At 52.9% G+C, this 25,995-nt stretch overlaps 2 protein-coding genes across 4 annotated transcripts in view; one reads left to right on the forward strand and one right to left on the reverse strand.

Annotated features, from left to right (window-relative positions):
• The first annotated feature begins 2,385 nt into the window (after nt 1-2,385).
• HAPLN3 (hyaluronan and proteoglycan link protein 3) lies at nt 2,386-7,260 on the forward strand. Of its 2 annotated transcripts, none has more exons than XM_049813020.1 (5): nt 2,386-2,875; nt 4,466-4,625; nt 4,920-5,291; nt 6,421-6,723; nt 6,902-7,260. In XM_049813020.1, the coding sequence occupies exons 2-5, from the start codon at nt 4,499-4,501 to the stop codon at nt 7,180-7,182; spliced, it is 1,083 nt and encodes a 360-aa protein (XP_049668977.1). In that variant the 5' UTR covers nt 2,386-2,875; nt 4,466-4,498; the 3' UTR covers nt 7,183-7,260. The 2 variants fall into 2 exon arrangements, with proteins under 2 accessions (XP_049668977.1, XP_049668976.1); XM_049813019.1 differs by lacking the exon at nt 2,386-2,875 and adding an exon at nt 3,310-3,431.
• A 1,698-nt stretch (nt 7,261-8,958) lies between these two features.
• ACAN (aggrecan) overlaps nt 8,959-25,995 on the reverse strand; it is a 28,060-nt gene continuing 11,023 nt past the window's right edge. The window contains exons 12-20 of one of the 2 annotated variants that reach the window (XM_049812270.1): nt 25,423-25,902; nt 24,973-25,362; nt 24,476-24,921; nt 15,425-15,538; nt 12,531-12,689; nt 11,950-12,032; nt 11,460-11,604; nt 10,692-10,874; nt 8,959-9,173 (exon numbers count right to left, since the gene is read on the reverse strand). In XM_049812270.1, coding sequence (XP_049668227.1) covers nt 9,085-9,173; nt 10,692-10,874; nt 11,460-11,604; nt 11,950-12,032; nt 12,531-12,689; nt 15,425-15,538; nt 24,476-24,921; nt 24,973-25,362; nt 25,423-25,902 — 2,089 coding nt within the window. In that variant the 3' untranslated portion in view covers nt 8,959-9,084. The remainder of the gene's footprint in view (nt 9,174-10,691; nt 10,875-11,459; nt 11,605-11,949; nt 12,033-12,530; nt 12,690-15,424; nt 15,539-24,475; nt 24,922-24,972; nt 25,363-25,422; nt 25,903-25,995) is intronic. The other variant, XM_049812271.1, reaches the window with a different exon arrangement.

Here is a 25,995-nt window from a genome sequence, read left to right on the forward strand (position 1 = left end):
AAGCCCAGCCAAGACAGCCCTGAGCTGGGAGCACGGCAGAGGCTCCATGGGAGGGTGACGGGAGCAGATGCCGCGTGTGAGAGCAGGGGACACATCCTCAGTGCCCGGCCGCTGCTTCCCCCTGCCCATTGCCACCCCCAAGGCAAGCCCCTCTGACGGATGCTGAGCCCTTTCCCAGCTCCGTGGTGTTTCCTTCCTCCTCCGGAGCCCCAGGATGGGGGGGTTGGCGAGGGCCAGGGTGCCTTCCACGCCATGCTCGGCCCCTCATGCTTGTCCCCGCGTCCCTCAGATGCTCTTCCCGGACGCGGCTGGGTTGCTGGGGCAGCAGGAAGGCCCGGAGGGCCGGCAGGCTGTGGCTGAGGCACCCCGCTGCCTGCTGACTTGGCTGCCGGTGCTGCCAGCTGCCCGTGAGCTGGTTCCTCAGGAAGCAGCCGTCGGGAAGAGCATCCTCTCGCCTTTACCCGGAAAGCCCAGCACAGATCACAGCCTCCTCCATCCCACCAGGAACATGGGTTTTCCTCCCCAGTTTGAGCCTCGGGCAACAGGTTCCTGCTGGAATTGTCCCGCGCAAGTGGCATTTCAGGGAGAAATCTCTCCGTTGGGGCCACGGCAGAGCTGTCAGCTGCTGGGTTTGAGGTGGGGAAGACAGGGATGACATTTTTATGGCTCCCGTTCAACCAAAAGCTCAGCCAGCCCTAAACATGTGCCCTAAACACGTGCTCCTGGGGCAGAGCTACCCTGACCCTGTGCAGCCTCGCTTACCCTGAAACCCACGGTCCCACCCAGGGTCCCTCTTGGGGATCAGAAAACAAATCTGGGATCGTCTCTGAAGCTCCAAAAGTAGGGTGAGAGGCAGGAGGGAGCAAAGGGGATTCCTCTGTCCTCAGGGGGCTGCTGGTGGCTGGATCCTTCCCCACGCCAGCTGCTCCCCAGGAGGAGGTGGAGGGCATCGGTGACCACATCTAGACAAAAGCTGTGGCCAAATGTGAGCCACGAGCTTTTGCTGAAAAGAGGTGCACAAAAGCATCCCTCTCCCCCTCCCCGCTGCCACTCCCCTCCTCGGCCGGGCAGAGGATGGCTCCTGGCAGGCGCCGCGGTGCATGCAGTGCAGGCAGCACAGGGCACCGTGAGGCTTGTTGCTCGGCTCCGAAACAATGGGGTGGCCATGCCAAGGAGCAGCGTGCCCTGATGCGGCTGTCTGTCTGTCTGCACAGCCGGGGGGGGGTGGAGGGAACCATCCGGATTGCCAGCTCACTGGGACACGGACAACTTGGGCAAGCAACTGCAGAGGGGCACAGGTGGCCGGGATGCAACTGGGATGCAGCTGGGATGCCATCCCACCACCTCCTCCGGCCATGGGGCAGGGCTAGGGGGCCGGGGACCCTCGGCTGGGATGCAGGCAGCACAGCAGACCTGTGCTGCCATGCCGGGAGATGTAATCGCCCCTCCACTGTGGGCTGCAAAGCAGCCTGCTCCAGGCAGGCAAGCAGGCAGTGTGCCCAGCCGTCACGCTCCCACATCCCTGGACTGCCTGGCTCCGCTGTGTCCACTCTCAGGGAGGGCTGGCGGGCCCCTAGGGGTGGGTGTGCAGGAAAAAGGAGAGCAAGGAAGAGAAGTGCCTCCAGACCCTGGGTCCCACAGCCATCCCCAGTTGGGGCTTCCCACGGGGGTCAGGAGCTGCCGGGCCGGCGCTGGCGGCAGATAACGCCGTTTCCGTGCCAGCTGCTCCCTATCAGCGTGGCGGCGACGGGCAGACGAGATTGCACCCTGAGTGTGCCGTGCCGGGGGGCCGTCAAGAAGGGGTCCTGGCCCCCTTCACCCCACAGCCAGCCCCAGGGCAGTTTATTTTTGCACGAGTTGTTTTCTTTCCGGCTTGACGCCGTCCCGCGCAGCGGCAAGGGCCGGACCGGGGCCCCCCGCGCCTCATTTCCTTGCCATAAAACAACAAAGCGGGGGGCGAAGCGGCGCGCTGGGCCAGGGCGGCAGGTCGCTGGGTCAGGGCACACGCCGCTCCGTGGTTCCTCCATGTGCTCGGTCCCCTTGGCCGCTCCCGGACCAGCATCCCCCAGCTGTGCGGCCACCGTGCTGCCCTTCCTGAGGGCCGGATCTGTGACTCTCAGAGCCAGGGCTGCATGTCCATGTGCTGGTGGAAGCTGGTGTGGAGGGCATAACCCAAGTTTAGGGATGATGCCCCCTCAGATGGGTGCAACCAGGCACCCCAAAGCTTTTGCCCTGGTTTCTGTCCCTCTGCTTTGCTGCCATAGCCCCAAGCGGACCCTGAAGAGGCTGAACCCTGTGGCTCAGCTACTTTCCTTGGAAGCCAGAGCAGGCAGGCGCTGCCTGCACATCCCGGGCACAGACGTCCACCCGTCCCGAGCCGCTCGTGCCCACGGTGCTCCTGCCACGTGCGCGCTCGATACCACCACTGCCTGGGGACCGCGACCAGTCCCGCCGGTGGGATGTGGGACGAGGGATGGCTCTTCTCCCCCAGCACTATGGCTGGCTTCAGCGGGGCTTTGCACGGGGCATCACGAGGTCCCACCAGCCCCAGCGGTGCACCCCGCTCCCTGCCACTCTCCCCCTCCAGGCTGGGGACAATGCTGGCAGCTGGCACGTCACAGACGAGGCGTGCGGGCAGCGTGCAGGCAGCGTGCAGGCACATGGCAAGGCCATCACCCAGGCACGGCGGGCAGGCGGGGGGCCGGGGGCACCCACCCCAGCTCCGGGCTGCGAGCAGGGGGTTGGGAAAGGCGTGTGTTTCCCTTTAAGAGGCAGGCCCTGGAGCTGCTTCCTCTCAGCCCTGCAAGAGCCCTAAACACAGTGCATCTGCCTGCAGCCTGCCCGCACGCCTGCCTGCAGCCTGCCCGCAACTAGCGTGAGTAGGGCTTGGCCTCGGAGCCGGGGCTGGGGAGGGCTGGCACCCCGGGGTGATGGACACCCTGCTTGCCATGGAGGGCAGGGAGGGCTGGCATCGCCCTGGAGGGTGCCGGGCATCACCGCGGAAAGTGCCAGGCATCGCTACGGTGGGCGCTGCAGCACGATGCTCGCTGACTGGCGTTGCGGTTGAGGACGCAGGGCCCCCCCGGCGTGTGACCGCAACGCCGGGCTCTGGGAGGGTGGCTAGGCGCTGGGGGTGCAGGGGGGCCGGGGCTGGTGCCCCCCAAACCGAGGTGCGAAACTGCCGGTGCCTCGAGCCCGCCCTGCCGCGCGGGCGGGCAGCACGTGGCAGCGTGCCTGCCCGGCAGGCTCCGGTGCCTGCAGTGCCACGCACCGCTGCCGCCGGTTCTGCGCTGGCCGTCGAACGGGTGCACCCCGCGCCCTCCGGCACTGGCTCCACAGACCTCGGTGGGTGGCAAGCGCAGGCTGCAGCCCACGGCAAGCTGAGCGGTGGCACCGACCGCGGAGGAGAGCCGCGGAGCGAGCAACCCATGGTGAGAGCAGCCGGTTGCACGCCCCGGACCCCGGAGACCCTCACGGTACCCGGTATTGGACCCTGCCGGGGCCGAGCACCCGCTCTCCCACAGCTCCCTGGCCTGGAGCACCTTTGCAGGCGCTCGTAAACCTTGTCTGCCCGGGGGGCACAGATGTCAAATCCCTCCCAGGCTTGGAGGGGGGCTCCTGGAGGCTTGCCGGGTGCCGGGCCCCCTCTGCCGGCTCTGGGAAAGCTCGCAAGCCGGCAAATGCTGCTGCGAGCTGCCCTGGGTGAGCCCCGTGCAGGGCACCCTTGGGTGCCCGGGGCACCCAGAGCTCGGGGCAGCATGGGTCTCTGGTGCTGCGGGCCAGCCGGGCTTCCCCCCACCCAGGCGACGTGGTTTGGGAGCGATACGCATTGCACGGGGTCAGCGCCAGACACTTCTGTGGTGCAAAGTGGCGGCTGTGGGTCAGAGCTAAGGGTCCTCGGCCGGGCTGGCTGGGTGCTGCGGGGCTTTGTCCGGTGCTGGGGCAGCGGAGGCAGCCCCAAGCTCTCTCCTCCCCTCCTTGGCTGGGTTGCATGCTCGGCTGCCTTTGTAAACCGAGCTTGCAGCTTACAGCGGGGCTCGGCCGCTTCTCTCCCCCCCGCACCCCCTATGTGATGTTTTCCCAGTGCTCCCTGTTCAAAGGACGCCCTGGGATCCCATTTCCCCTGGCTGCCCTGTCCCTGACTTGGTTTCAGCTCCCCGCTCTGGGCTGGGTGCTCCGCAAGCCCCAACGGGCAGCAGTGGTGAATGCAGCGGTGCGTGGTGTGACCCAGGTGGGAGGATGAGGATGGAGGGCACTGGGAGCCCCAGTCGTGGGGCAGGTCTGGGAGCACAGCTCAGGTTGCCTGCACCCTTCCCTGCAGGCAGGCGAGTGGCTCTGCCAGCTCTTCCCACCCCTCTCCTTGCATCCTTGTGATGGGGTCTGCCCGGCACCATATGCCAGGCAGGGCTGGGGTGCTCCTGGTTAATTTGGGGTGTTACCGCAGCCCTTTCCCCCCCCTCTGCAGCCCGGGCTCAGGATTCTGCCTCGCTCCCCAGTCATGCTGCTGCTCCCGCTGCTCCTGGAGGCCACCCTGCTGCGCCTGGCCAGCAGCTCCCACCACCCTTTCTACAACGGCTTCTACTACAACCACATCATGAACGACAAAGAAAAGGGGCAGGAGAAAGGTATATCGGGGATTAGCAGGGTGGCGGAAAGCAGGGCTGGCAGATTGCAAGGGGCTGAAGTCCCCCCCCCCCCCCACCTCTGGGATGGGGAGGGGACACATCTCTTGGAGGGGATGTGGGGCCCAGAGGAGCAGATGGGGGTGCTCTGGGGATGCTCGGGGGGTGCTCATGGGATGCTCAGGCAGAAGAGGAGGTGGCTGGAGGGAGGGAGCGGGGCAGCTGCAGGAAGATTTGGGGATGCCACCCAGCCCTGGACCCTAACCCACACTTCATGCCTTCCCTCCCTGTCCCCAGTGGTTTACTTTAATGGGGCCAAGCTGGTGGTGGAGACCTCCAAAGACCCCATCTACAGCTCCAATGGTGCCAATGTCACCCTGCCCTGCCACTACTACTATGAGCCCGACATGGAAGCCAAGCGCAAGATCCGCATCAAGTGGTCCAAGCTGCGGGATGACTACACCAAGGAGCAGGATGTGCTGGTAGCCATCGGCAAGACCTATGTGGCCTTTGGGGACTTCCGGGGCCGCGCTCACCTCCACCAGGCTGGCCGTCGCGAGGCCTCACTGGTCGTCAGTGATGTGCGCTTGAAGGATGATGGCAAATACCGCTGCGAGGTCATCGATGGGCTGGAGGACGAGAGCGACGTGGTGGACCTCCGGCTGCAAGGTGGGGGCACGGTGGGGACCGCATGACCCCCTGCACCGAGCCAGTGAGCCTGGCCTTCCTCTGGCACCCCCTCCTTGGGGGAGGTAGCAAGGCAGGGGGGCTTGGGGAGCCCAACTGTGGGCAGAAAGGGGCTGGGATGCTCAGTGTGACAGGGTGGTGGCTTGGGGCTGTCTGAGTGTGGGGTCTCAGCAGCGAGTGAGCTGCTGTCTGCCCAGCTGGGATGCTGGGTATGCTACTGTGGAGTCAGAGTTGGGGGTGACCCTGTGGCTGCAGCATTTCCTGCCTCTACCCACCCATCTTCCCGCTGTGTTGCATCATGTGCAACCGCCTCCTCGCCTCCCAGCCCTCGGCGTCCCCATGCATCTTGTGATGAACCTTCGTGACTGATCCAGCCCCTCTTGCTCACTTGCCACGAGGGACCTGACTCAGCCCTGGCTCCACCGCCAGGCCCAGAGCTGGGGAAACATCCCCCTTTCCGTGCCCCTGCCCACCCCCTTGGCCCCTTGACCCTCCCTCCCTTGGTAGCTTGTCCCCACTGGCCCCTGTGACTGTGGTCTGTGGTGGTGGTGGTGCACGTGTTCCCGTGGTCCATCCATTCCCATGACAGTGTTCCATCCATCCCCACGTTGGTGGTCCATGTGTCCTGGGATCGTGGTCCATACATCCCCGTGATGCTGGTCCTTGTGTCCCTGTTCCTGTAGCTTGTGCATCCCCATGATGATGGTCTGTCCGTCCCCACAGAGGTGGTCCATGTCTCCCTGGGACCACTGTCTGTGTGTCCCCAGGACCGTGGTCCATACGTCCGTGGTGTGGTGGTCCCTGCATCCCTGTTCTCATAGTCTGTGCATCCCCGTGCGTGCCGGTGCTGTCCCCATGAGGGTGGTCTTCGTGTCCCCAGGACTGAGCCCCTGTGTCCCCGTGCCACAAGATGTCGCTGGCAACTCGCTGTTGGCAGCTGCACGCCCAGAGCAGCCGGGTCCTGAGCCTCCGGCTGTGCCACCCTGGGGGTGGTCCCTGTCCCAGAGCCTGCATTTGGGATGGGTTGGGGACCCTTGCGGCTCCTGCTGGGGCTGGACTTGGGGCGGGTGGGCTGCCTGCAGAGCCGGCTGAGTGCCCCGTCTGCCCCCAGGCATCGTGTTCCCCTACCAGCCTCCTCATGGGCAGTACAGGCTCAACTTCCACGAAGCCGAGCGAGTGTGCCAGGAGCAGGGTGCCATCCTCGCCACCTTCAACCAGCTCTTCCAGGCCTGGAGTGAGGGGCTGGACTGGTGCAATGCGGGCTGGCTGGCCGACGGCACCGTGCAGTACCCCATCCACCTGCCCCGCAAGCCCTGCGGTGGGCTGCACCTCGCCCCGGGCATCCGCAGCTATGGTCCACGCCACCGGCACCTGCACCGCTTTGATGCCTTCTGCTTCTCCTCTGCGCTCAAAGGTAGGGGCTGGGAAGTGGGATCCTGGAGAAAGATGCTGTGCCCCATCAGTGGCATCCCATGTCCTCCCTCCCCCTTAGGGCACAGGGCTCAGCCTGTGTGGGGATGCTCCAGGCAGGGATGCTCTGGATGGGGATGCTCCAGATGATGCTCGCACTGATGCTCCCATCTCCCTCCTAGGAGAGGTTTTCTACCTGGACCACCCGGCCGGGATGACGCTGGAGGAGGCCAAGCAGAGCTGCCAGGACGCGGGGGCTGAGATCGCCCGGGTGGGGCAGCTCTACTCCGCCTGGAAGTTCCTGGGGCTGGACCGCTGTGATGCCGGCTGGCTGGCAGATGGCAGCGTCCGCTACCCCATTGCCAAGCCCCGGGCCAACTGCGGCCCTGCAGAGCCTGGTGTCCGCAGCTTTGGCTTCCCCAGCAAGGGCAGATTTGGGGTCTTCTGCTACAAGGAGAGATAAGGAGCCGGGAGGGCTCCTTCCTGGCCGGAGGATGTTTCCAGCCTGACAGTGCCTGGCGTCAGGTGTTTCCCAGGGCTGTTTTGGGGGTGACTGGGGGGAGGTGGGGCGGGGGGAGGGAGGCTTCTTTTTGTTTTATTTTGTTTCCTTCCTTTTTATTTTCCACATCTTAGCAGCTGGCACATGCAGCTGCTTGGGGTGGCTGCCGGCTGGGGCAGTGTGGGGCCGTCCCTGGCATGGGGTGTGCACGAGGACGATCCGCATGGGCTGCTGCCACCCCGCTTGGCCTCTGCCACCCCATGGTTGGTGGCCCCTTCCCACGGTGGCAGTGTGTCACTGACACCCGCCTGCCCTTCCAGGCTGGTCCTGCCCCTGAGCTCGCAGGGTGGGAGCGAGGCAAGGCTGAATTTGGCCAGAGGCAGAGAGTGGGTGCCTCTGTTGCATCCTGGTTCCTCTTCCAGCCCCATCCCCATCTCACTGAAGGATGCCGTTGTGCCTGTCCCCACGGGAGCGCCAGTGCCTTATCTCAATGCGCCCCTTTCCTGGACACCACTTGAACTCTGGTGCCTTCTTCTTCGAGCGTTTGGTTATGAAAAGATGTATTTTCCTGGACCTCTTCTAATAAATCAGTGGAGAAAGCCCTGGAGCAACATGGCTGTGTCCCCATCTCTGTCCCAGCGTGAAAGAAGGGTCTGTCAAAGCGAGAGGATTTGGTGATCCCTGGCTGGACATCCAGGACTGTCTCGTCCTTGGCTGAGCATCATCTCATCGCTGCTGGCTCAGCCCTGCACCCACCCGAGCTCCTGCAAGGGCCTTGTGCTCCCACATTAATGAGTGTTAATCAACCCCCTGGGTGTCAGGACTGAAAGCTGGAGAGTGAAGCTGTTCCTGCTGGTGATGGGTTTTAGGCATGTGGGTTAACCCCCTCCTGGGGTGAGAGCTGAATGGGGGAGGGGTGGTGTCCTACCCCAGGATCCTTCTTCGGTTGGGACTTGGGACCCCCCCCCCCCCCCCGCCCTCTTGTCCCCAGGGCTGCACCCTTGGGTGCTGGTTAGGACTGAGCTGGTCCCTTGTAGCCTGGAGTACCCTGGTTGGGCTCCCCTTCCTTCTGTGTTGCCTTGCCATGGGAGACCACCCCCCCCGGTCTCCCCCTGACTCGCCCCTTCCCCCAAAAAACAACACTGACAAAGTACCCATTCTGATTTCACTCTCTTTATTATTTATCAGTCTTTCAAAATAGGTTATGTTCAAAAATATAAATAGGTGCAGGGAACGCTGGTGCCCCGCACGGTCCCCTGGAAAGAGCACGTCATCCCGGGATGGGTGCTGCACTGCAGGGAGGGCAGCAGGAAAGCAAAGAGGGGCCACAGCCCCCAGTGCCCAGATCCTGGGTCTCAGCATCCCCTCACCTCCCTCCTCCTGCAGCTCCTTCCACCACAGCCCCCCGGCCCTCCCCACCCGCCCTGACGCGCTGCAGCAGTAGGAGGATACTGGAAAAAAACCCCAAAACCCCAAAAGGTGCTGTTCACCCCGGAGATTAAATAACAGAAATAATTACATTGTTCGTGGATAAAATCAGGAAAAAATAATCATCTTTATTATTTAACTTAACCCCCCTGCCCTCTGCACCCCCCCCCCCTCCCAGTCCCCGAAGGCACGAAGATAATTGGAACCGGACGGTTAGTAAAAATGCTGAGATCTAATTCGCTTTGCTTTGGTGCTTGGAAGAACATTAATTTTTTTTTTTATATATATACACAAAGGTGGGTTTGTCTTTAATATAATTTTTTTTTCCTTATATGACAAAAAAGCAACAAGAAGAAGAAGAAATCGACTCTGTTAATATAACTGTTCCGTTATAAATCTCTCTTTCTCGCTTTCCCCCTCGGTCTCTCTCGCCCCGCTCTAATGGGTGGGTCTGTGCACGGCTCTGCCGCTGGGTCTTGACCGGCTCCTGGGGCTCCTCTTGTATAGCCTGCGCTGGTAGTTGGAGGCTGTGGAAGAGGGAGGAGAAGAAAAGGCACCTGGTTAGCAGGAGCTGGGACAGAGATGCTGCTTGTCCTGCGCTGGCTGCTCCGGCCCCTGGCTCCCTGGAAAAACATGGGCAGCCGCAGGCAGCACTGCCTGGCAGGTGGCTGCGTGTGCCCCGGCATCAGCCTGCCTGCCCACGCAGAATCGGCCCTTCTCTCGCCCCTGCAGCTGAGGTTTGCTTCACCCAGGGGTGAAGGTCCCCAGTGCCTACTGGGAGCCTGGGCAGGAGCTCCCTCTCCACAGATGCTTGTCCCATCCCTTCCCTGTGCCCAGCCGGGAGGGCAGCTCTGCTAATGCGGTGGGCACGGGGACCGCTTCCCCGTCTCGCCCGTCTCGCCGCTGCCTATCAGTCCCTCCCTGATCCCCTGGGACAGGGAGGGAAATGCCCATCAGCAGTGGGATGTGCTCAGGGCACAGGAGAGGAAACAGCCCAGCCTGGCTGGCAGGGACAAGGTTTCTGCCTGATCTTTGCTGCCAGTCTTCCTCGAAGCTGGCACCACTCCAGTGTGATAATTGCAGGAGGGTTTTGATGGAAGCAGCAAAAGCTGGTTGGGAACAGCCCAGGTCTCTTGGTTGCTGGCGGTCTATGCTGGCAGCAGCCTGCGACTCTCCGGGTCTGCGGCAGAGCCAAGGGAATCAGCGGCTTGGTCTGCACCACATGGTCGCCCTTGGACACCTCTTCCATCCCTCCTCCTTCCATCTCCTCCCTGGGGCGGAGGTGTGTCCCTTAAGCCCAGATCGACTTTCCCTGGCTGTGGGACTGTTGCTTTAGCTGGAATTGCCCAGCTGGACCAGAACCTGGAAAGGAGGCCACTGGACAGATGCGATTTGGCCAAGGCCGACAAAATTATTGGGAAGCTGCAGGCGAGCAGGGATGGGACAGGGGTGTAGGCAGGCCTGGGAGCGGGGTGGGACGCCAGTGGGAGAGGGCTGGCTGCCATCAGCTGGAGGCCTGACAGGAGAAGGGTCAGGACCCCAGCCTGGTCCCTTGGTTTAGCTCTGCTGCAGGGCTCCTGTCCGCTCCCAGGGCAGTGGGATGCCGGGGAAGGGCTCGAGGAGACCGCAGGTCCCCCCTCCTATTTTCTCTGCTGATGCAGGTGGTGCTAAATTCACCCTTTCAGAAGCCACTTCTTTGTCTTTCCTTTCTTTAAGTAGCCTGGGCCCTTAGCAAGCTCCTTGTTGCTCTTTCCTGGGTCTGGAGCTGCCCCTACCCTGCATACATGGAGGAGCCTCCAGGGCAGGAATTGTCTGGGCTGCCCCCACAGCCAGACCCCGTGGTCCACACCTGCCCAGAAGGTGCCAGCTCCCACAGCGCCATCACGGGGGGAGCTTTCAACAAGTCAAGGGGACCATGATGTCCCCTTCTGCCTGGCTCAGAGCTAATCTGCACCCTAAGACGATGACCCCCTCATTCCCAGCTCCTTCTCCCAGCTGCAGGGATTCATCAGCCCTAATCTGAAGGTAAAGGGGCCGAGACATACGGTTCATGCAGGATATCCGTGGCTCCTCCCACTGTCCGTTGGGCTGGCACCGAATCGTGGGCACGTGGCGCTGGATGTAGCCTTGGTTGCACTGGTACCGCACCATGGAGTTTATTTCGTAGCGGTCCTTCTTCCGACCGAAGGTCCTGGCATTCTCCACAACAGGGGGGTCCCCGCAGGCCACTGCAGGAGGTGGGCAGAAACATGGAGAGCTTGAGGAGTCCTGCCTGGCTGAGCAGGCAGCTCACACTCGGGCAGCTCCTGCCTGCCCGGCAAAGGCTGGGCACGCACAGCCTTGTCACTCCTCCCATGCATAAAACCTTAAATCCCTTTGAGATTGCCTCTGTCCACAAAATTTAGGGGCAGGGGGATATGGAAATTCTGCGATGGGTCTTGAAATTAAGCAGCAGTCTGCCTCAGGGCTCCATTCCTGCTTCCCAGAGAGGCAGTGAGAGCCAGGCATCACAACAGCCACTGGCATCTGTGGGAGGGCACGGAGCTGGTATGTGGGAGTGATGCTGCAGCCAGGGTATGGCTCTGCCTGGGGACATGAAACCCCATCCTTGGTGACTTGTCTTATTTGTTTTCAAGCTCTCGGGAAACTTTCTCCTAGAGCCCCGGCCAACTTCTATTGCTAATTCCTTCCACCTCTTTGACCGACCCTTTGCAGTGACAAAACCCACTTTCATGTGCACTGGGGGCTCCACTCCAGCCCTGCAGCCACTGCCTGAGCCCCCCATGCTTGCTGGCGCAGTGCAGGGTGCTGACCTGTTCCTTTCTTGCAGGTGAAAGGGAGGTGATAGTTGCAGGGAACGTCGTTCCATTCGCCTTGCTCGTGCCAGATCATTACAACGCAGTCCTCACCCGCCGCAAAGAAGTTATCAGGTTGGTTGGGCCGCCAGTTCTCAAATTGCTGCCAAGAGAGGAAAGCCTTTCACCTCAGGCTGAGCCCTTCCCTCTCCTACACCCTCCTTCATCCTTGCTGCTGCCTTGCCCATGCATCTCACCAGCAGAGACCATGGGTTGCCAGCACAGCTATTGCAGCGGTTATTTCTATCGTGACGGTGCCCAGTAGCTCAGCTGACCGGCTTTACTAGAGGCTTGGAAAAACCACGAGCCCTACAAAGTTTAGGGCTGCCTCCACTCAGTGCTCAACACAAGCACTCAGCATGTAACTCATGGGGCTCTTCCCACCCAAGGGGAACCTCTTCCCCCCCCGAAAGCCAGCACCTGCCCGCGCCGCGGGCTCCAGGCTCACCAGGGAGTGCCCGTCGGACCAGCGGAAGTCGTTCTCCACAGCTCTGTCACTGAGGCCGATCCACTGGTAGTCCTGCGCGTGGCCTGGAAGAGCCAGAGAGGGAGAGAAGAGTGGGTCATGGTTCCCCTACACCTTGTTGGAAGTGTTTCTTTGCCATCTCAGCTGTCTCTGGCCCTGGAGCCTCTGGGTCATTTGGCTCCTTCCCAGTCACTAGCCCCTGATGTCCTTTTTTCCCCGCTTCATGCTTGTGCATCTCCCTCCCCACTCAGTGCGCCATGAGCATGGATGCACCCACGCTGGCATGGGTTACTGTGCTGGTTGGATCAAGTGAACGTCTTGTGAACAAGTCACGTCAGCAACATGGTGAGAGCAAAGATTTGTTCTAGCTGAGAAAGGGCCCTCTTCTGTCTCATGGCTGGACAGTTCTTCATCTCCTGCGCAAGGGTGAGGCCTTGTTAGGAAATAACTGAGCAGCAGTGGGGGAAATTGTAGTTTTTACATCATTTTGGATAAATCTACCCATAGACTCAGAGTCCAACGGATGGACCCCTGTCCAGTCTCAGGCTGCCCTCAGCACTCACTGTTCACAAATTCTTGCTCCTCTGGGGTGATGATACTGCTCAGGTGGGCTTGATGTTGTCGGCATCTGGTCTCTGCATCCATCCAAGTCTCCCTCTCTTCAAAGTGCCTGTAGCAGTGGCCCTGGAACTTGGTCCAGCCTTCCTCACAGTTTTCCAGGTCTGAAACACACAAAGGAGGGATGAAAAGGAGTTGGTGCATGGGTCTGGAAGCTTTCCAACTCACCTTTTAGCAGCTCGTGCTGTCATGGCATGGGACAACACGTGGTCACTTCCACTAAAAAGCAAACCCTGGCACTGTTGCCTGTGGGAAATCCCAAGGAAAATTATCAGAAGGCATCCAAGACACACGCAGAGAGGGGAGCCCCTGTTGAAGACCCCGTGTTTGCAGTCGAGTGACCAGAGTAGAAAACTTGAGTGATACAAACTTATTCCTGAGCAATTCAACCCCTGTGTCATGTTCCTGGACTTTGTTTTTGAGTAACTGACCAAGCAAGAACCTCTCCCTTTCCACTTGTGCTGGCCCACAGAGTTTTCTTGCTTTGGAAAGAAACTCCAGAACCTGAATTCAGATGCCCAGAATCAACACATGTATGTGGAAAATGAAAGAGGGGAGGAGAGCCCAGGTTTGGGTGGTTGCATTGCTTGGTGTGGTTCTGGGGCTCTGGAGGAGAAGCAAGCCTACCAAGATGGGAGAAAAGAGACAGAGGCAAGAACTTACCATGGTGGAGAGAGAAAATGAAATCTCAAGGAAAGAGCTTGGAAGCAGCTAGAGAAGTACAAAAATACCTTAACTTTTCAGAACATCTTCTACCATCTGAGAAACACTGAAGAGTTGAACCCATTAACTAAAAAAACCCAACAAACCACAGATGGGGAAGAGCAGAGGCAAATGGAGAAACCACCACAAAAGACCTTCAGCAGCTCCCATGCAATGCAACACCACACATCTGCTCCATGTGACCAAAGGAAACAGAAGATGGAATGTGTTTAATCTCAGCCTTTCAGATGCCCAATCTACCATCCTTTCTCAGGCACTTGCTGCTCTTGGAGTGGTGGGCTTTCATGAATCCTCATGCCTCTCTCCCTTTCCAGTAAGGTTTTCTGTACTCAGTTTCTTTCTTCTTTGTTAAAGTTGGTAGGTCAAAGCACTTGTCTCCTTCAATCACACTAATTCCTCCTAATCCACCCTTCTGGCGTTCTTCCAGCTGGAGACTGCAGACTCTTCATAGATGTTGGAAGGGTTGGTAGTTAGTTGAGGCGTTAAAAACTCTCTCTGCCTTCTTCAGAGATCAAATGGATTATCTGGAAGTAGCTGAAGCTCTAAGGATTCTTGGTCTTTGCAGGCCAGATAGCTTGCAGAAGGTGAGCAGAGAACACATTCTGTCTTTAAGACATTTTTCCAGCAGCATGAATGCCACCCCTTGTCATCACAGGGGGATGGGACAGCACACAGCACAGAACCTCAGCAGGACATTTCCTAGGAGAAAGGCCACTCTTTTCTACATAGCTGTTGCTTACGGGGAAATATGGCAGCAACAATCTTGGGAAAGAATGATGAAAATCTTGTTCCCTGGTAGGGACACTGTTGTGGCGACAAGAAGGACTGGCTGCGTGCACAGATGGCAGAGCTCACCTACGGTGTCCTGCTGTTCTTGGAGACTGACAGAACGGATGCTCTGCCTCATGGGAATAATGAAGATTCACATTTCCCACTGGATTTGGGGCACTGGCTTCCTCTTGCATCTCCCAGCCTATAGCCCTCAGGCATCATGAGCCCATAAATCAGAGAAGAGAGGAAATGAAGTCTGGCTTGGACGAAACAAGATCATAAGCAGCTGCACGGTAGAAAGTCTCTTCTTGGAATACAGGGATCTCCAACAACAGGTAGCATGGATGGGTAAATCAGGAGCTGATTAGGTTGTGTTAGGAAAGTGATGTTAAGACAGCACAATTCCTGCCCAGATGGTCCAATGATCCTTGAGCATTCTTCTTATGGTCTACTCCATATGTTCATATTGGAAGCAGAAAGAGAGATGCAGAGAAAGGGGAGGAGAAAACCTGATATATATTATCATTACTCGTGCCAAGGTGAAGAGACACTGCAACGTTATTTCTCTTGTTTGAGCAAGGCAGAAGAGCTTCCCCTCAGCTAAGCTGATAAAAGTTTGGACTTTCATCAGCTTTAAGGAAAAAAACCAACTTTTTTTCTTTCCTTGTAGAAACAAAAATAAGTATTAGTGCAGGTCAGAGTACCTAATTTTGATGGAAAAATAGGTCACTTCACATTTTCTCAAAGATATACATTCCCTGCTGATTTTGCCACAGGAAACCATGTTGAAGAGATGACAAAAATATCATGCTATGTCAAATCAGTGGAGATTCCTGGAGTGAACGAGGCTTCTCTCAGCTGCATCTTCACAGAAGGAAACACAGTCATTTTTCATGGCTCAGTTGAGGCATGCTTCCATGAAATTCTAGTCTAGCAGAGAAAGTTTGCCTGGGGTGAAGTTGTACTCAGATGTTTCCCTACTGTTATAGATGAACAGAAAGACCCTTGACACAAAGAGACAGTGACTTCTGTAATCAACATTGTTAATGATCTGTATGGAACTTCACTAGAGAAACTTAAAAATGAGAAAGTTGAAGAAGACACCAGAAGCTCCTGCTTAGGAATCTTAGAGGACATGGTGCTGTGATGGACAAACTAATCAAAATATGTAAGCAAAAGTCTCAAAGCTTTTCCCTAGTGTATTTCAAGCTGCTGTTAGAAGTTAGCTTGCTGAGATGAGGGCAGGACTGATGAGAGCACTTGGGATCAACTTTTTTTGGGGGGTAGGGTGGGAACAAGGTAGTGCAGCAGTTAGTAAGATTAGCTGAAGCCAGGTAGGCCGTACCGATCTCACACAGGTCCCCTCCGTAGCTGGGAAGGCATAAGCATTTGAAAGAGTCGATGCCATCAACGCAGGTAGCTCCATTCAGACAGGGGCTTGAGTGGCACTCATCGGTGTCTGCAAGAAATCAAGGGCTTCCATTAGGGCTCTGGGCAGACAACTCTACCAACAGGAGAACTTGTTTCCTTGAGTGTTTAGGAGGGAATATCAGTTGTCTGGGGGGAACTTGGGAGTTCCTAGGGTCTTATTTTAAAACATACTGCCATTGCTGCTGCTGGAAGAATGAAGGCAAGAGACCCAACCCACCCTACAAGGAAGACATTGGTTTTCGGTCACTTGATGGTTGAACACCACTCTGAAGATATCAGTACAAGCTCAGCAAGATGTATCCAATACACAGAACTCAGTGTCTTTGACAGCTGTGGTAACTTCCTTGTCCGCTGTCTCTGCCTGATGCATCGAACATGCAAACTTGTATCTGTGTCTCCACTGGCTATGGGTCTACAAGGAAGAATGTGGAATTCTCATAAAAGATGGAAACATCCTGAAATAGACCTCTATCTCCTAACTGGCCTTCCCGGTTGCCAGCACTCACAGCTAGTTTCTTCTGAACCATAATTTAGATGAAGTTCTGGGGCAAGAAATTTCTTCTCAGTGAAGATGAAGAAAGTGCAGAGAAGAAAAAAAGTAGGTTAAAAGGTGGTTCAGAGACCCTCATTTTTTTTCCCTTTGAGGATCCTAGGCCTAGCTATGTGGGCCTCTTTCTTGGTGAAGAATACTGGAGTGCAGTGCCATTTTCTCCAGACCTGTCCCCACTATGCACTGTCTTGCTTGCAATGGGACTGGAAGAAGCTGGTACATCTTTTCCAGCTGTGGATTCCGTCTTGGTGGAGTAAAATAATCTTAGTTTCCCATCTAAATAGAACAGCTCTTAAGATCCTTTGTGCTTTTCTGGAGGTGAAAAGAGAAGTTGGTATGGGAAGAGTTTGGCCCTCAACTCTCCTATGTTTCTCAACTTACTAATTAGCATAAGCCTAGGTAGTAAATGCCACCGTTTCATAGGACTTCCATCCCCTGTCAACCTGGTGCAGCAGAAAGAAAGCATAGATGCTCTGAAGAAGGCCACAGGTAGCCAGTTTGTATCTATATATTGTAAAATCTAGCTTGTATTGGAAGTAAAAGCTCTTCTCCCAGCATCCCTCCAGACTGAGCCTTAATCCTACTTATTGAGCTTTGGAATCAGAGGAAGAGTCATTCAGAATGGAAAGATTTCAGAGACTTTCAACTTGGAAACAAGGAAGAAGACTAAGGAAGAAAGTGGGAGCACATCACGCAGGTTAGGTTAAATGATGGCTGGTTAGATCCTCATGCGAGACAGTGTTTCTCTCTTTCACACTCAGAAGAAATGTAAGGCTTTCAAAGTGCTGACTAACACTCCATGCTCTTCTTGTGGATGAGAGGGGTTAGTGAGGAAACATTCAAACATGGTAAACATGCTGGCTATGGAAATACCAGAGCAGAGCAGCAACTCCCTGAGGTCCGTGTTCATCTTCTGACTGGTGTATATTCAGTCGGATATTGTCTCCCTGCAGAACTGTGGCCCAGCTGCTCAGTGTCTCCAGACATATGAGACCAGATGCGTGTTATACCCCATGTGGCTGTCTAGTCACTCAATGGTCAATGTCTGATATGTCAACTAAAAGTTGACATGTTCTGTAGCATGCCTAAGTGATGGAGAAAATTCTTTCTGACCTCGGATGGTAAATCCATTCACGCTTTGGAGCATGAAGATTGTCATCATTATTCTAGGCTGTATCACTGTGAGGAATGCAATTATTCCTCAGATGGCTGATGAATTTCTTACTCCGGTTTTGCAGTTCTTCCCTGAGAGAAGGAATTTTTTCCTCTGGATTGCCCTTCTAAATGCTCAGTAATGCCTTCTTGATTTCTTTGTTCACTGCAACATGAAAAGAATTCCTGTTTTCATGTCACTAATAAATACTTTGAGACTTTCCAGAACAAAATGGGGGTCACAGGCCTAGTAGAAGAGAGGAGCTGAACTTGACTGACTATTGCTTTTTAGTTACACTTGGAGTTCCTAGAAGATAGAGAGCATGAAGGAAAATGAGGTATCCTGAGGGACCATTACAACTCTAGAGGCCTCCTGGGCTTCCCAACAGCAGTGGCAGCAGAAGTTCATGTTGATTCCAGTGGGCTCCAGCTGAACAAGTAAGGAAAGGCTCTCCTTTGTCCTTTAGGCTCCATGAAGTGGAAAGCACGCTGCAGAAGTGGGAACAAAGCATGTACGAGAGCTAAAGCAGAATGTTTAGCAGGGAAAAATTAGTCTTCAGCTGTCTTTGGCCATGTGGACTAAAACTTGGTGTATCCAAGATCTCTTCTGAGATGCAGGAGACCTGCTGTGAGTTGCCATCGCTGGTCTTGGAGGAGGAGGGAGCAGGCACACACATGCAAAGTCATTGCCACGAATTTCCAGCTGGGAAATAACACTGGAACAGAATTTCCTTTTACAGATATTGTATATAATATGATTACACATATTATATATGCTGTAAAAACAAATATCTGGCTACAATATATATGTTATATATCTCTCCATATATATACATATATATTTTTATATATGACACATAGAGAAAGGGTGTGTACTTGTAGGTAGTATTGGAAAAACAGACAACAAATATAAGTGACACAGACAGGTTTTCTTCCCAGGAGCGTGCTGCAGATGGCTAGAGAGAAGATGTTTTAAATGCATGATGATCATAAATACCAAACTCCCCCTTCAGCCAGTTGTGCTGTTGGAGCTGTGAACCTATCTCCATCTGGATTTAGAATCACCTCACCATGCTGATATCAGGAAACTCAAATATATCTGCTGGTTTGGAGGAAGCATTGCTGATTGTGGTCCTCCCAGAAAATCTGGGTCTTGAAGGTCTTTTAGAAAAGTAAGTTCTAAATGGTAAAATTAGCAGTCATGTTGTCTCTGGAAACCCTGACAAGTCAGTTTGTGGGTGCTTCTAGGATATCGCATCTAAGCCGTAGGATTTATGGGAGGTGAGAACGCCAGTAAAAAAAAATAATCCCATCTATCACGCAACGCTTGGCTATTTTCTTCATAACCTTTTATATACCATAAATGTGTCCACTTCCACAAAGTTTAGAGCTAGATGAGGTCAGTAAATCACTGTACACCTCTTCAGCCAGCTGAAAAGCTTGCGGCGTGCTAGGTGTCCAGCTCTGCCCAGCTCGGCACGAGCCCCCATTTCCACAGCACCAGCTGCCACATACCATGACGCTCAAGGATCTTACACAGACATGAGCTATTTATTTGCTTGGGTGAGCAGTCGTTCAAAAAGTCAGCTCTGCTTTGAGATGCAGCTCAAGTGCTTATCAACCGACAAGAAGACAAGACTACTGCTATTATTACCCAACGCTAACAAAGGACAAGTGATGGGGCTTGGGGTGCAGAACAGAGGCAGCCCTCGCTTTCAGGAGCTTCAGCTCTAAAACAAAGACAGGGGAGAAAATGCCTTGTGCTGCCAAGAATAGGAAGCCCATTTAGAACATATTATTAACTCACTTCTTGAGGATAATGCAAAATTAGCAGCTCTTCAGAAGATGATTTGTACTGCGGTTAATATCACCCAGAAGTTGCAAAAGATTATTCAAATCTATTGTCACAACAGTTTCTATTTTTTGCTACTAACAGGACCCAAGGTCTAGCTTCTAGATTTTTTAAAACAATTAAAACAATTAAAACAAAATATCCAATGTAAACAGAATCTTGCATCTGGAAGATGTAAACTGTTGGCTGGAGAAAGCAAGGGGAGTTACACAGCTACAATGCAAACTTTGAATTTGTTTCACCAGTTTCTTCCTAAGATTTCTTTTACATTGCCAGACACATACTATATTTAGTCAGAACTATTTTCTTTTGGTGCAACTAAACACAACATAAGTATTCTTCCAATGCCTTTGAAAACAATTTGCTGTACTAGATCATGGAAACTGGAAAGAGAAATCCTTTAGAAATGAAAGAGAAATAGATTGGTCCTGGTTTTGCTCAGAAGGCAAATGGCATACAAAAGTGAACATGCAGTGTCAGTGGTGAGAAAGAAATGCTTTCAAAAGCCTTCATCCAAAGCTAAGAAGACAATACTAGAAACAGTGCTAACACTTTTTAAAACAATACAGTCTGTACGTTTCTCTCAATGGCAGCCTGTATGGAAGATGAGCAAGAACACCCATTAAACAAGGTCAGCTTTGTGCTTAAACATCTACTAAGGAGAAGCAGCTTGTGAACAGAGGGGATGCTATCACCCAAGCCCTGAACAAACTGTATAGTTTCCCTGAAGCTGTGAGTAACTGGTTTAGAAATATACCCTAGGATTTAAACTCCTGGTTTTGTTCTGCAGAGAGGAAAATGTAAGACAGAAAGGCAAGGCATTTTCAGGATGTCCAACAGTCCCTGTTATGCCCCTCACCCTTTCTTTATAGGTCTCCTTACAAGTGCGATTATGCAAACAGGGACTCGGAGACCAGCTAGATAATTATCTTCTAGAGACAAATTAAATTTGCTTTTCGAGACCCCTGGGAAGTTTGATCTGCTGATCTGATAGCTCAAACAGCGAAGAAAAACATTGGAGCAATTGTAGGGTGACTCCTACAAGAAAAGAATAGGAGTGAGGGAAAATAGTTCTTTCACATTTTAAGTAAAATGCTAGCATTGAACATCACATAGCCAGCTAGTGACTTATGATGAGCAATTAAGTCATTAAAATAATTAACTACAATAATTAATCCAAACCAAAGCCTCCATGCAGCAGAAGGGGCAGATATTGCTACAGTCTTAAAAAGCTACATTCATCTAGAGAACAGCAAGTTTCCAGGAGAACTTGTTGATCTGCTGGGACCTTCGATTTTTCCAACACTCCAACACAGAAGGAGACCTCAGGGAATTTGGACATCTCTGCCTCCAAAATATTATGTGTAGAAGTAAACTGACATGTCTATAATGCTAATTCAGGACTGTAGGTTGCCTCTTCGGAGAAAGGTTTTAATTAAGCTACTAAACTTCTGATGCAAAATAGACAGTACATCCAGGAGACATCAAATCATCTGGTCAGCCACAAATGGCCTGTGCTTTTGCTTGTCTCTCAGCCAGGACTGGTACCTCCATCTCCTCCTTGAGAACATACTCTTCATTCCACATTAGATGAAACGTTATGCATCAGGTGAATGTTTTCTAGACTTTTTTCTTCTCGGTTGATCTTCTGTGGACTAACAAAATTCTATCCTTTGGAATTCCAGGGCATGAAGAATGAGGAAAGCCCATCGATACCTTTCCTCATTTGGATTCTAACCTTCAGCTGTGTCAGGGCCATAGGCAGTAGACTTAATGAACTCGTTTCACCAGAGACAAGCAAAACTTAACGTAAATAGCTGCCATTTCAGCACATTTCTCTTTTTTCCCCCAATCTGAGTGAAGTTTTTAAGTCATTGACTGGTCAGAGTGCTCCAAACCACAGCCTTTCACTGAAGCGCCAGCATGCTTTTTTCAGCTAATAATTATTTGTCTTCAAATGTTACTAGAAGCAAAAAGACCCGCTGAGTTGGCAAAACTCTGGATGAAGAAGCCAAGCCTATGGACAATTCTTCAAGCTTGTGGGGTTCCTGTCTTCGTGGAGGAATCAAACTGCTGACTAAAGATGTGCATGCATAGCCTTCAATTTGGTTAAATACTAAAAAATACTGGCATTCCAAGCGTTAATCTTCGGTTGTCTTATGCTTCTGGCTCTGGCTTTTACAGAGAAGTAGAGACTACGGCAGAGCAGAAAAATATCATTCTTCTTAGATCATCCCACTAAAAAGACTGCTGGATCTAACCCTTCAACAACAGGACAAGAGGGCAACAGCCAGATGCCTCCCTGCTCCTCACTCTAAGCTCCTTCTGTAAGCTGAGCTATCTTCACCCATGCTTTAATGTTAGTCAAAATTAAGTGCACTTAATGGGCATCCCTTACATCCTACAAACTCTGAGTACAGCACAAGGCACAGATGTTAGAACTGATCTTTTTTGCAAGAGCTAAATTTCAAGACTGGGAAGCTTCAGGTAAAAAGGCAGCAACAACATGGGAAGTAGCATTTTGGGTTCCAGACTATGGCTCTTCCTTGTAGACTTTCCATGTTCACAGTCCCCAGAGCACTGTAAAGAGTAATGACCCAAAAAAGGAAATCCGTGATTATTTTTCCTTCTCCCCGCTTATTTTGTCATTTCTTTGCTCTAATTCTCTAGAAGAAGTTCACCTTGTTGCAGGGGTGTTGCAAGTTCATGGTCAATACACTTTCTTGCCACCTGGATGAGCTTCCTTCAGACTCTGACCAGGACTATATTTGACCCTATAGGGACACTGTAGTAAAGAAGCTTACCAATAAAAAGAGAAGTTTTACCTTAGAATATCTTCCCTGGTGGGAGCACCAGCCACACATGTGCACTCAAGCCCATCTCTAGTTTATGAGGAGTCTACAATTAAACTTCATGTAGTGGTCGCTTAGCTCTCCTTGTCACCTGTTAAGAAACCCCAGCTGCTACATCGTCATCTCTGTGACTTGGAAATACACAACATGTTCTAATTTCAGAGCATTTTTCAAGCTTCTTCACACATGAGCAGCTGAACACATGGTTTTCTTTCAAAATACTTCACAAGAATGTTGGCTAACAAACGCTCTGAAGAATCTGGCAATCGCCTTGTGGGTAATTTATAAAAAGAAAAAGCAGTGAAATAAAACCATACTTTGGGGCCAAAATTTATTGTATTTTATTTTTTCTTTTTCTGAGCCTCACTGGCTAGTTTCCTTCCTTCCTCCCAACCCTGCCTTTGCTGGGTTGTTTTTGTCTCCAGGCTTGGACATGGCAGCAGGCATGGCCCACAAGCAGAGCCCATTAGGTGCGCAAGGAGGGCTTTTGGGCGCGTAACTCCTGCAGCACCCTGCCAGGTGCCCCATGCACCCTACCCCCGATGTCATGCCAGGCTGGACCAGTGCTGTGGGAATGACCCCACTGACTTGCCCTCACCCACTCTGGCAGCATCCGCTGTGCAGCTGCTCAGCAGAGACAGACAGGACCTCAAATGTGTTATGAGCAGGGCTGAACAAAGGTTTGTGATTACCTGTTTTCTCAGAGGGAGAGAAGTGACGCAGAGGGAAATGCAGTGACTCATTCGAAACACTTTGGGGATGGAAATGATGTTAGAAACCAGGCTGAGCTTCACAAAGCCCTTACTGAGTCCAGAGCTACCTATGCTGAATGGTGTAAATTAACCAAAAAGTTCAGGAGGTAATGTGGGAAGGAGGTGGAATTAATACTGCTTTTGCTGGAAGGAACTGAGCAAATCTCTCTGCACATACATTTTGGACCATACTTAAGCAACACATCCTACATGAATGTGTGGCCCATTGAGAACTGGGCTTATGTAGGACCTTCATAGAACAGTGCAAGCATTGATGGTTTTCAAACAGGGCCTGTCCCCAGGACCCTGCTCCTGATTGGAGCAAAATGAAACCAAGCCATGGCCAGGGATGTTGCAGGACATCCTGTGTTATCGGGACTGGGCTCCTCCCTTGGCCAAGAAGCAGCCACCAGCAAGCACAACAACATCCCATCTCGTTTTCTTCTCATTGCAGTATCCTAATGCCTCCGCAGCACGTGAACACTGCTTGGGGGAAGCTCGTCAGAAAGCTAGCAGAGTGTGTTCACCATAAATGGTTACTCAGATTTAAATATTTTGTCTGTTTATACTTGGCAGCAAGGGATCCTACCAAAGACAGAGGGCTACAACACCAAAAAGGGGCAGGGTGGAAGGAAGGGCATTTATCAGCAGAGCTGAAGAAAGGTAGTGATGCTCTGAGCATCGTCTCACACATTTAGCCCATTCTAGCTGCAGAGGGCAATGTAAGACACAGACCAGAGGGCAGCCATGCCCTATGCCAAAGGGATCGGAGCAGTTTGCCTGATGCAAACATTGCACTCGGCGCAGATAATGCTCAGAGCAGAGATTTTTGTCCCCAGCTGGCTTGCTTTGCCTCTTCCCCCTCAGCACTACAAAGCTGCTGATTGCTAGCCTCCCACTCCGGAGCAAGCACTGTGAAACACTCGGGGATACAGGTAGCAAGTCAGCACATCATGGAAAGAGAAACAAAACAGGACAGAGACTTGCAGCCTGTCTTACCCAACTTTTCAGCTGCATCCCCTAGCCAGGGTGGAAGCCTCTGGCAGGTGGAACCGTCTTCGCTCTTGTTTCCACATGAGAAGAAAAAAATTGTTGTTTTCTCTAGATTATACCAATGGCTTAGAGCAATTTCAGAGGAGGCATGAATGCCCTGGTGCCTTTCCCAGCTATATCACACTCAGGGACCTGGTCACAGCGGCTCTCAAAGACCATTCACAGAATACTCTTTTTCGAGCTCCCACCTCTGGCAGCACTGAGGTGAGAGCTCGCCTATGTCCCAGTGATGGCCTGGGTACCCTGGGGGGCACAAGCAGATGATGCCTCCATCACGTTCCTGGCAGGTGCCAGCTCCACCGGGCTGCTCATCATGGCTGGGGTGCAGCTGCGTCCACCAGCAACAGCAATTCAGAGGAGCGACTGATACCTACTGCTATGGTGCAGTGGAATAAGGCCAGATATGCATCTCCTGGTGCTTCCCTTGAACCGGTCCTCTGCTGCTCTCCCCAGGGACATGTAATTGCCATGGACAGGCAGGAGGGAAGTCCTGGAGGCTTCTGGGGATGCAGTTATTGTGGCTAGATAACTGCATTACCTGCCCAAACACAGACTATCTTTTGTTAAGACAGAAGCTATTGAACACGACCTGTGAAACCCCCCACATTTATGGCTTCCCACCACAATAATGTTCTCCTGAAGTCTGCTTCTCTTAATGTTCTCTGCTGTAGAAGAAGCAAAAAAGTGACAGCTATGCCCCCTCCCTTCCTCCCCTTCCATTGCGTGTTCCCTTCCATATAAGAAGACACAGTACCTTCTGTAGTAGGTCCTAATGCATCTATTGCTTCTTGTGAGACTTGAGGCAGGGCAGCAGTAGTGGTGGCCAGGAGATGGGGATTGTCCAGAACAACAGCTGTCTCCACCTCTTGTCCTGACACTGCGGGAGGGGAGGGCTCTATTTCGAGCTGACCCTCTTCAGGGTTCCTGGGTCCCTGTGTTGGTTCAACATCTGGAGTACTGGTACTAATTACAACATCTGGGACAGACATTTCCCCTGAAACGCCTGCAATCGAGTGTGTCACAGATCCAGATGTTGCATCAGGAACTTCCTTCTCCTTGGGAGCACCAGAAGGCTCACCATTGGCCAAAGATGTGGCAGCTGTTTCGATGTTCGCAGCAGGCAATGCAGATGCTTCTCCACTGGTTTCGTGGACTGTGGATGTTTCTGTGCTGATTTCAGGAAATGCAGATGTTTCCCCACTAGTTTCGTGGACTGTGGATGTTTCTATTTTAGTTGCAGGAAATGCAAACGTTTCACCCCGGGCTTCTTGACTTGTGGATGTTTCTATTCTAATTTCAGGAAACGCAGAGGTTTCCCCACTTACTTCCTGAACTGTGGATGCTTCTATGCTAATTTCGGGATAGGCAGATGTTTCACCCCTGGCTTCTTGACTTGTTGGTGTTTCTATGCTAATCTCAGGGAATGCAGATACTTCTCCACTGATTTCGTGGACCGTCGAAGTTTCTATGCTAATTTCAGGAAAGGGAGATGTTTCACCCCGGGCTTCTTGACTTGTGGATGTTTCTATTCTAATTTCAGGAAATGCTGATGTTTCCCCACTGATTTCGTGGACCGTCGAAGTTTCTATGCTAATTTCAGGAAAGGCAGATGTTTCCCCACTGGTTTCGTGGACTGTTGAAGTTTCTATGCTGATTCTGGGAAATACAGATATTTCCCCGCTGGTTTCATGGACTGTGGATGTTTCGATGCTAATTTCGGGATAGGCAGATGTTTCTCCCCTGGCTTCTTGATTGGTGGATGTTTCTATTCTAATTTCAGGAAATGCAGAACTTTCTCCACTAATTTCATGGACTGTAGAAGTTTCTATGCTAATTTCAGGAAAGGCAGATGTTTCTCCACTGGTTTCATGGATTGTGGATGTTTCTATGCTAATTTCAGGAAAGGCAGATGTTTCTCCACTGGTTTCATGGACTGTGGATGTTTTTATGCTAATTTCAGGATATCCAGATGTTTCTCCCCTGGCTTCTTGACTTGTGAATGTTTCTATTCTGATTTCAGGAAATGCAGACGTTTCCCCACTGATGTCTTGACTTGTGGATGTTTCTATTCTTATTTCAGGAAATGCAGATGTTTCCCCACTGATTTCTTGTATTGTGGATGTTTCTGTGCTACTTTCAGAAAACGCAGAGGTTTCCCCACTTACTTCTTGAACTGTGGATGTTTTTATGACAATTTCAGGATAGCCAGATGTTTCACTCCTGGCTTCTTGACTTGTGGATGTTTCCATGACAATTTCAGGAAATGCAGATGCT

Source organism: Accipiter gentilis, chromosome 10, assembly GCF_929443795.1.
Source record: "Accipiter gentilis chromosome 10, bAccGen1.1, whole genome shotgun sequence".
Lineage (NCBI taxonomy): Eukaryota > Metazoa > Chordata > Aves > Accipitriformes > Accipitridae > Astur > Astur gentilis.

What these genes read in the sequence shown, in the direction of transcription:
- HAPLN3 (XM_049813019.1), top strand. An exon ending in AGAAAAGGGGCAGGAGAAAG is followed by an intron (nt 4,626 to 4,919) that starts GTATATCGGGGA and finishes CCCTGTCCCCAG; the next exon opens with TGGTTTACTTTAATGGGGCC. An exon ending in CTTCTCCTCTGCGCTCAAAG is followed by an intron (nt 6,724 to 6,901) that starts GTAGGGGCTGGG and finishes TCTCCCTCCTAG; the next exon opens with GAGAGGTTTTCTACCTGGAC.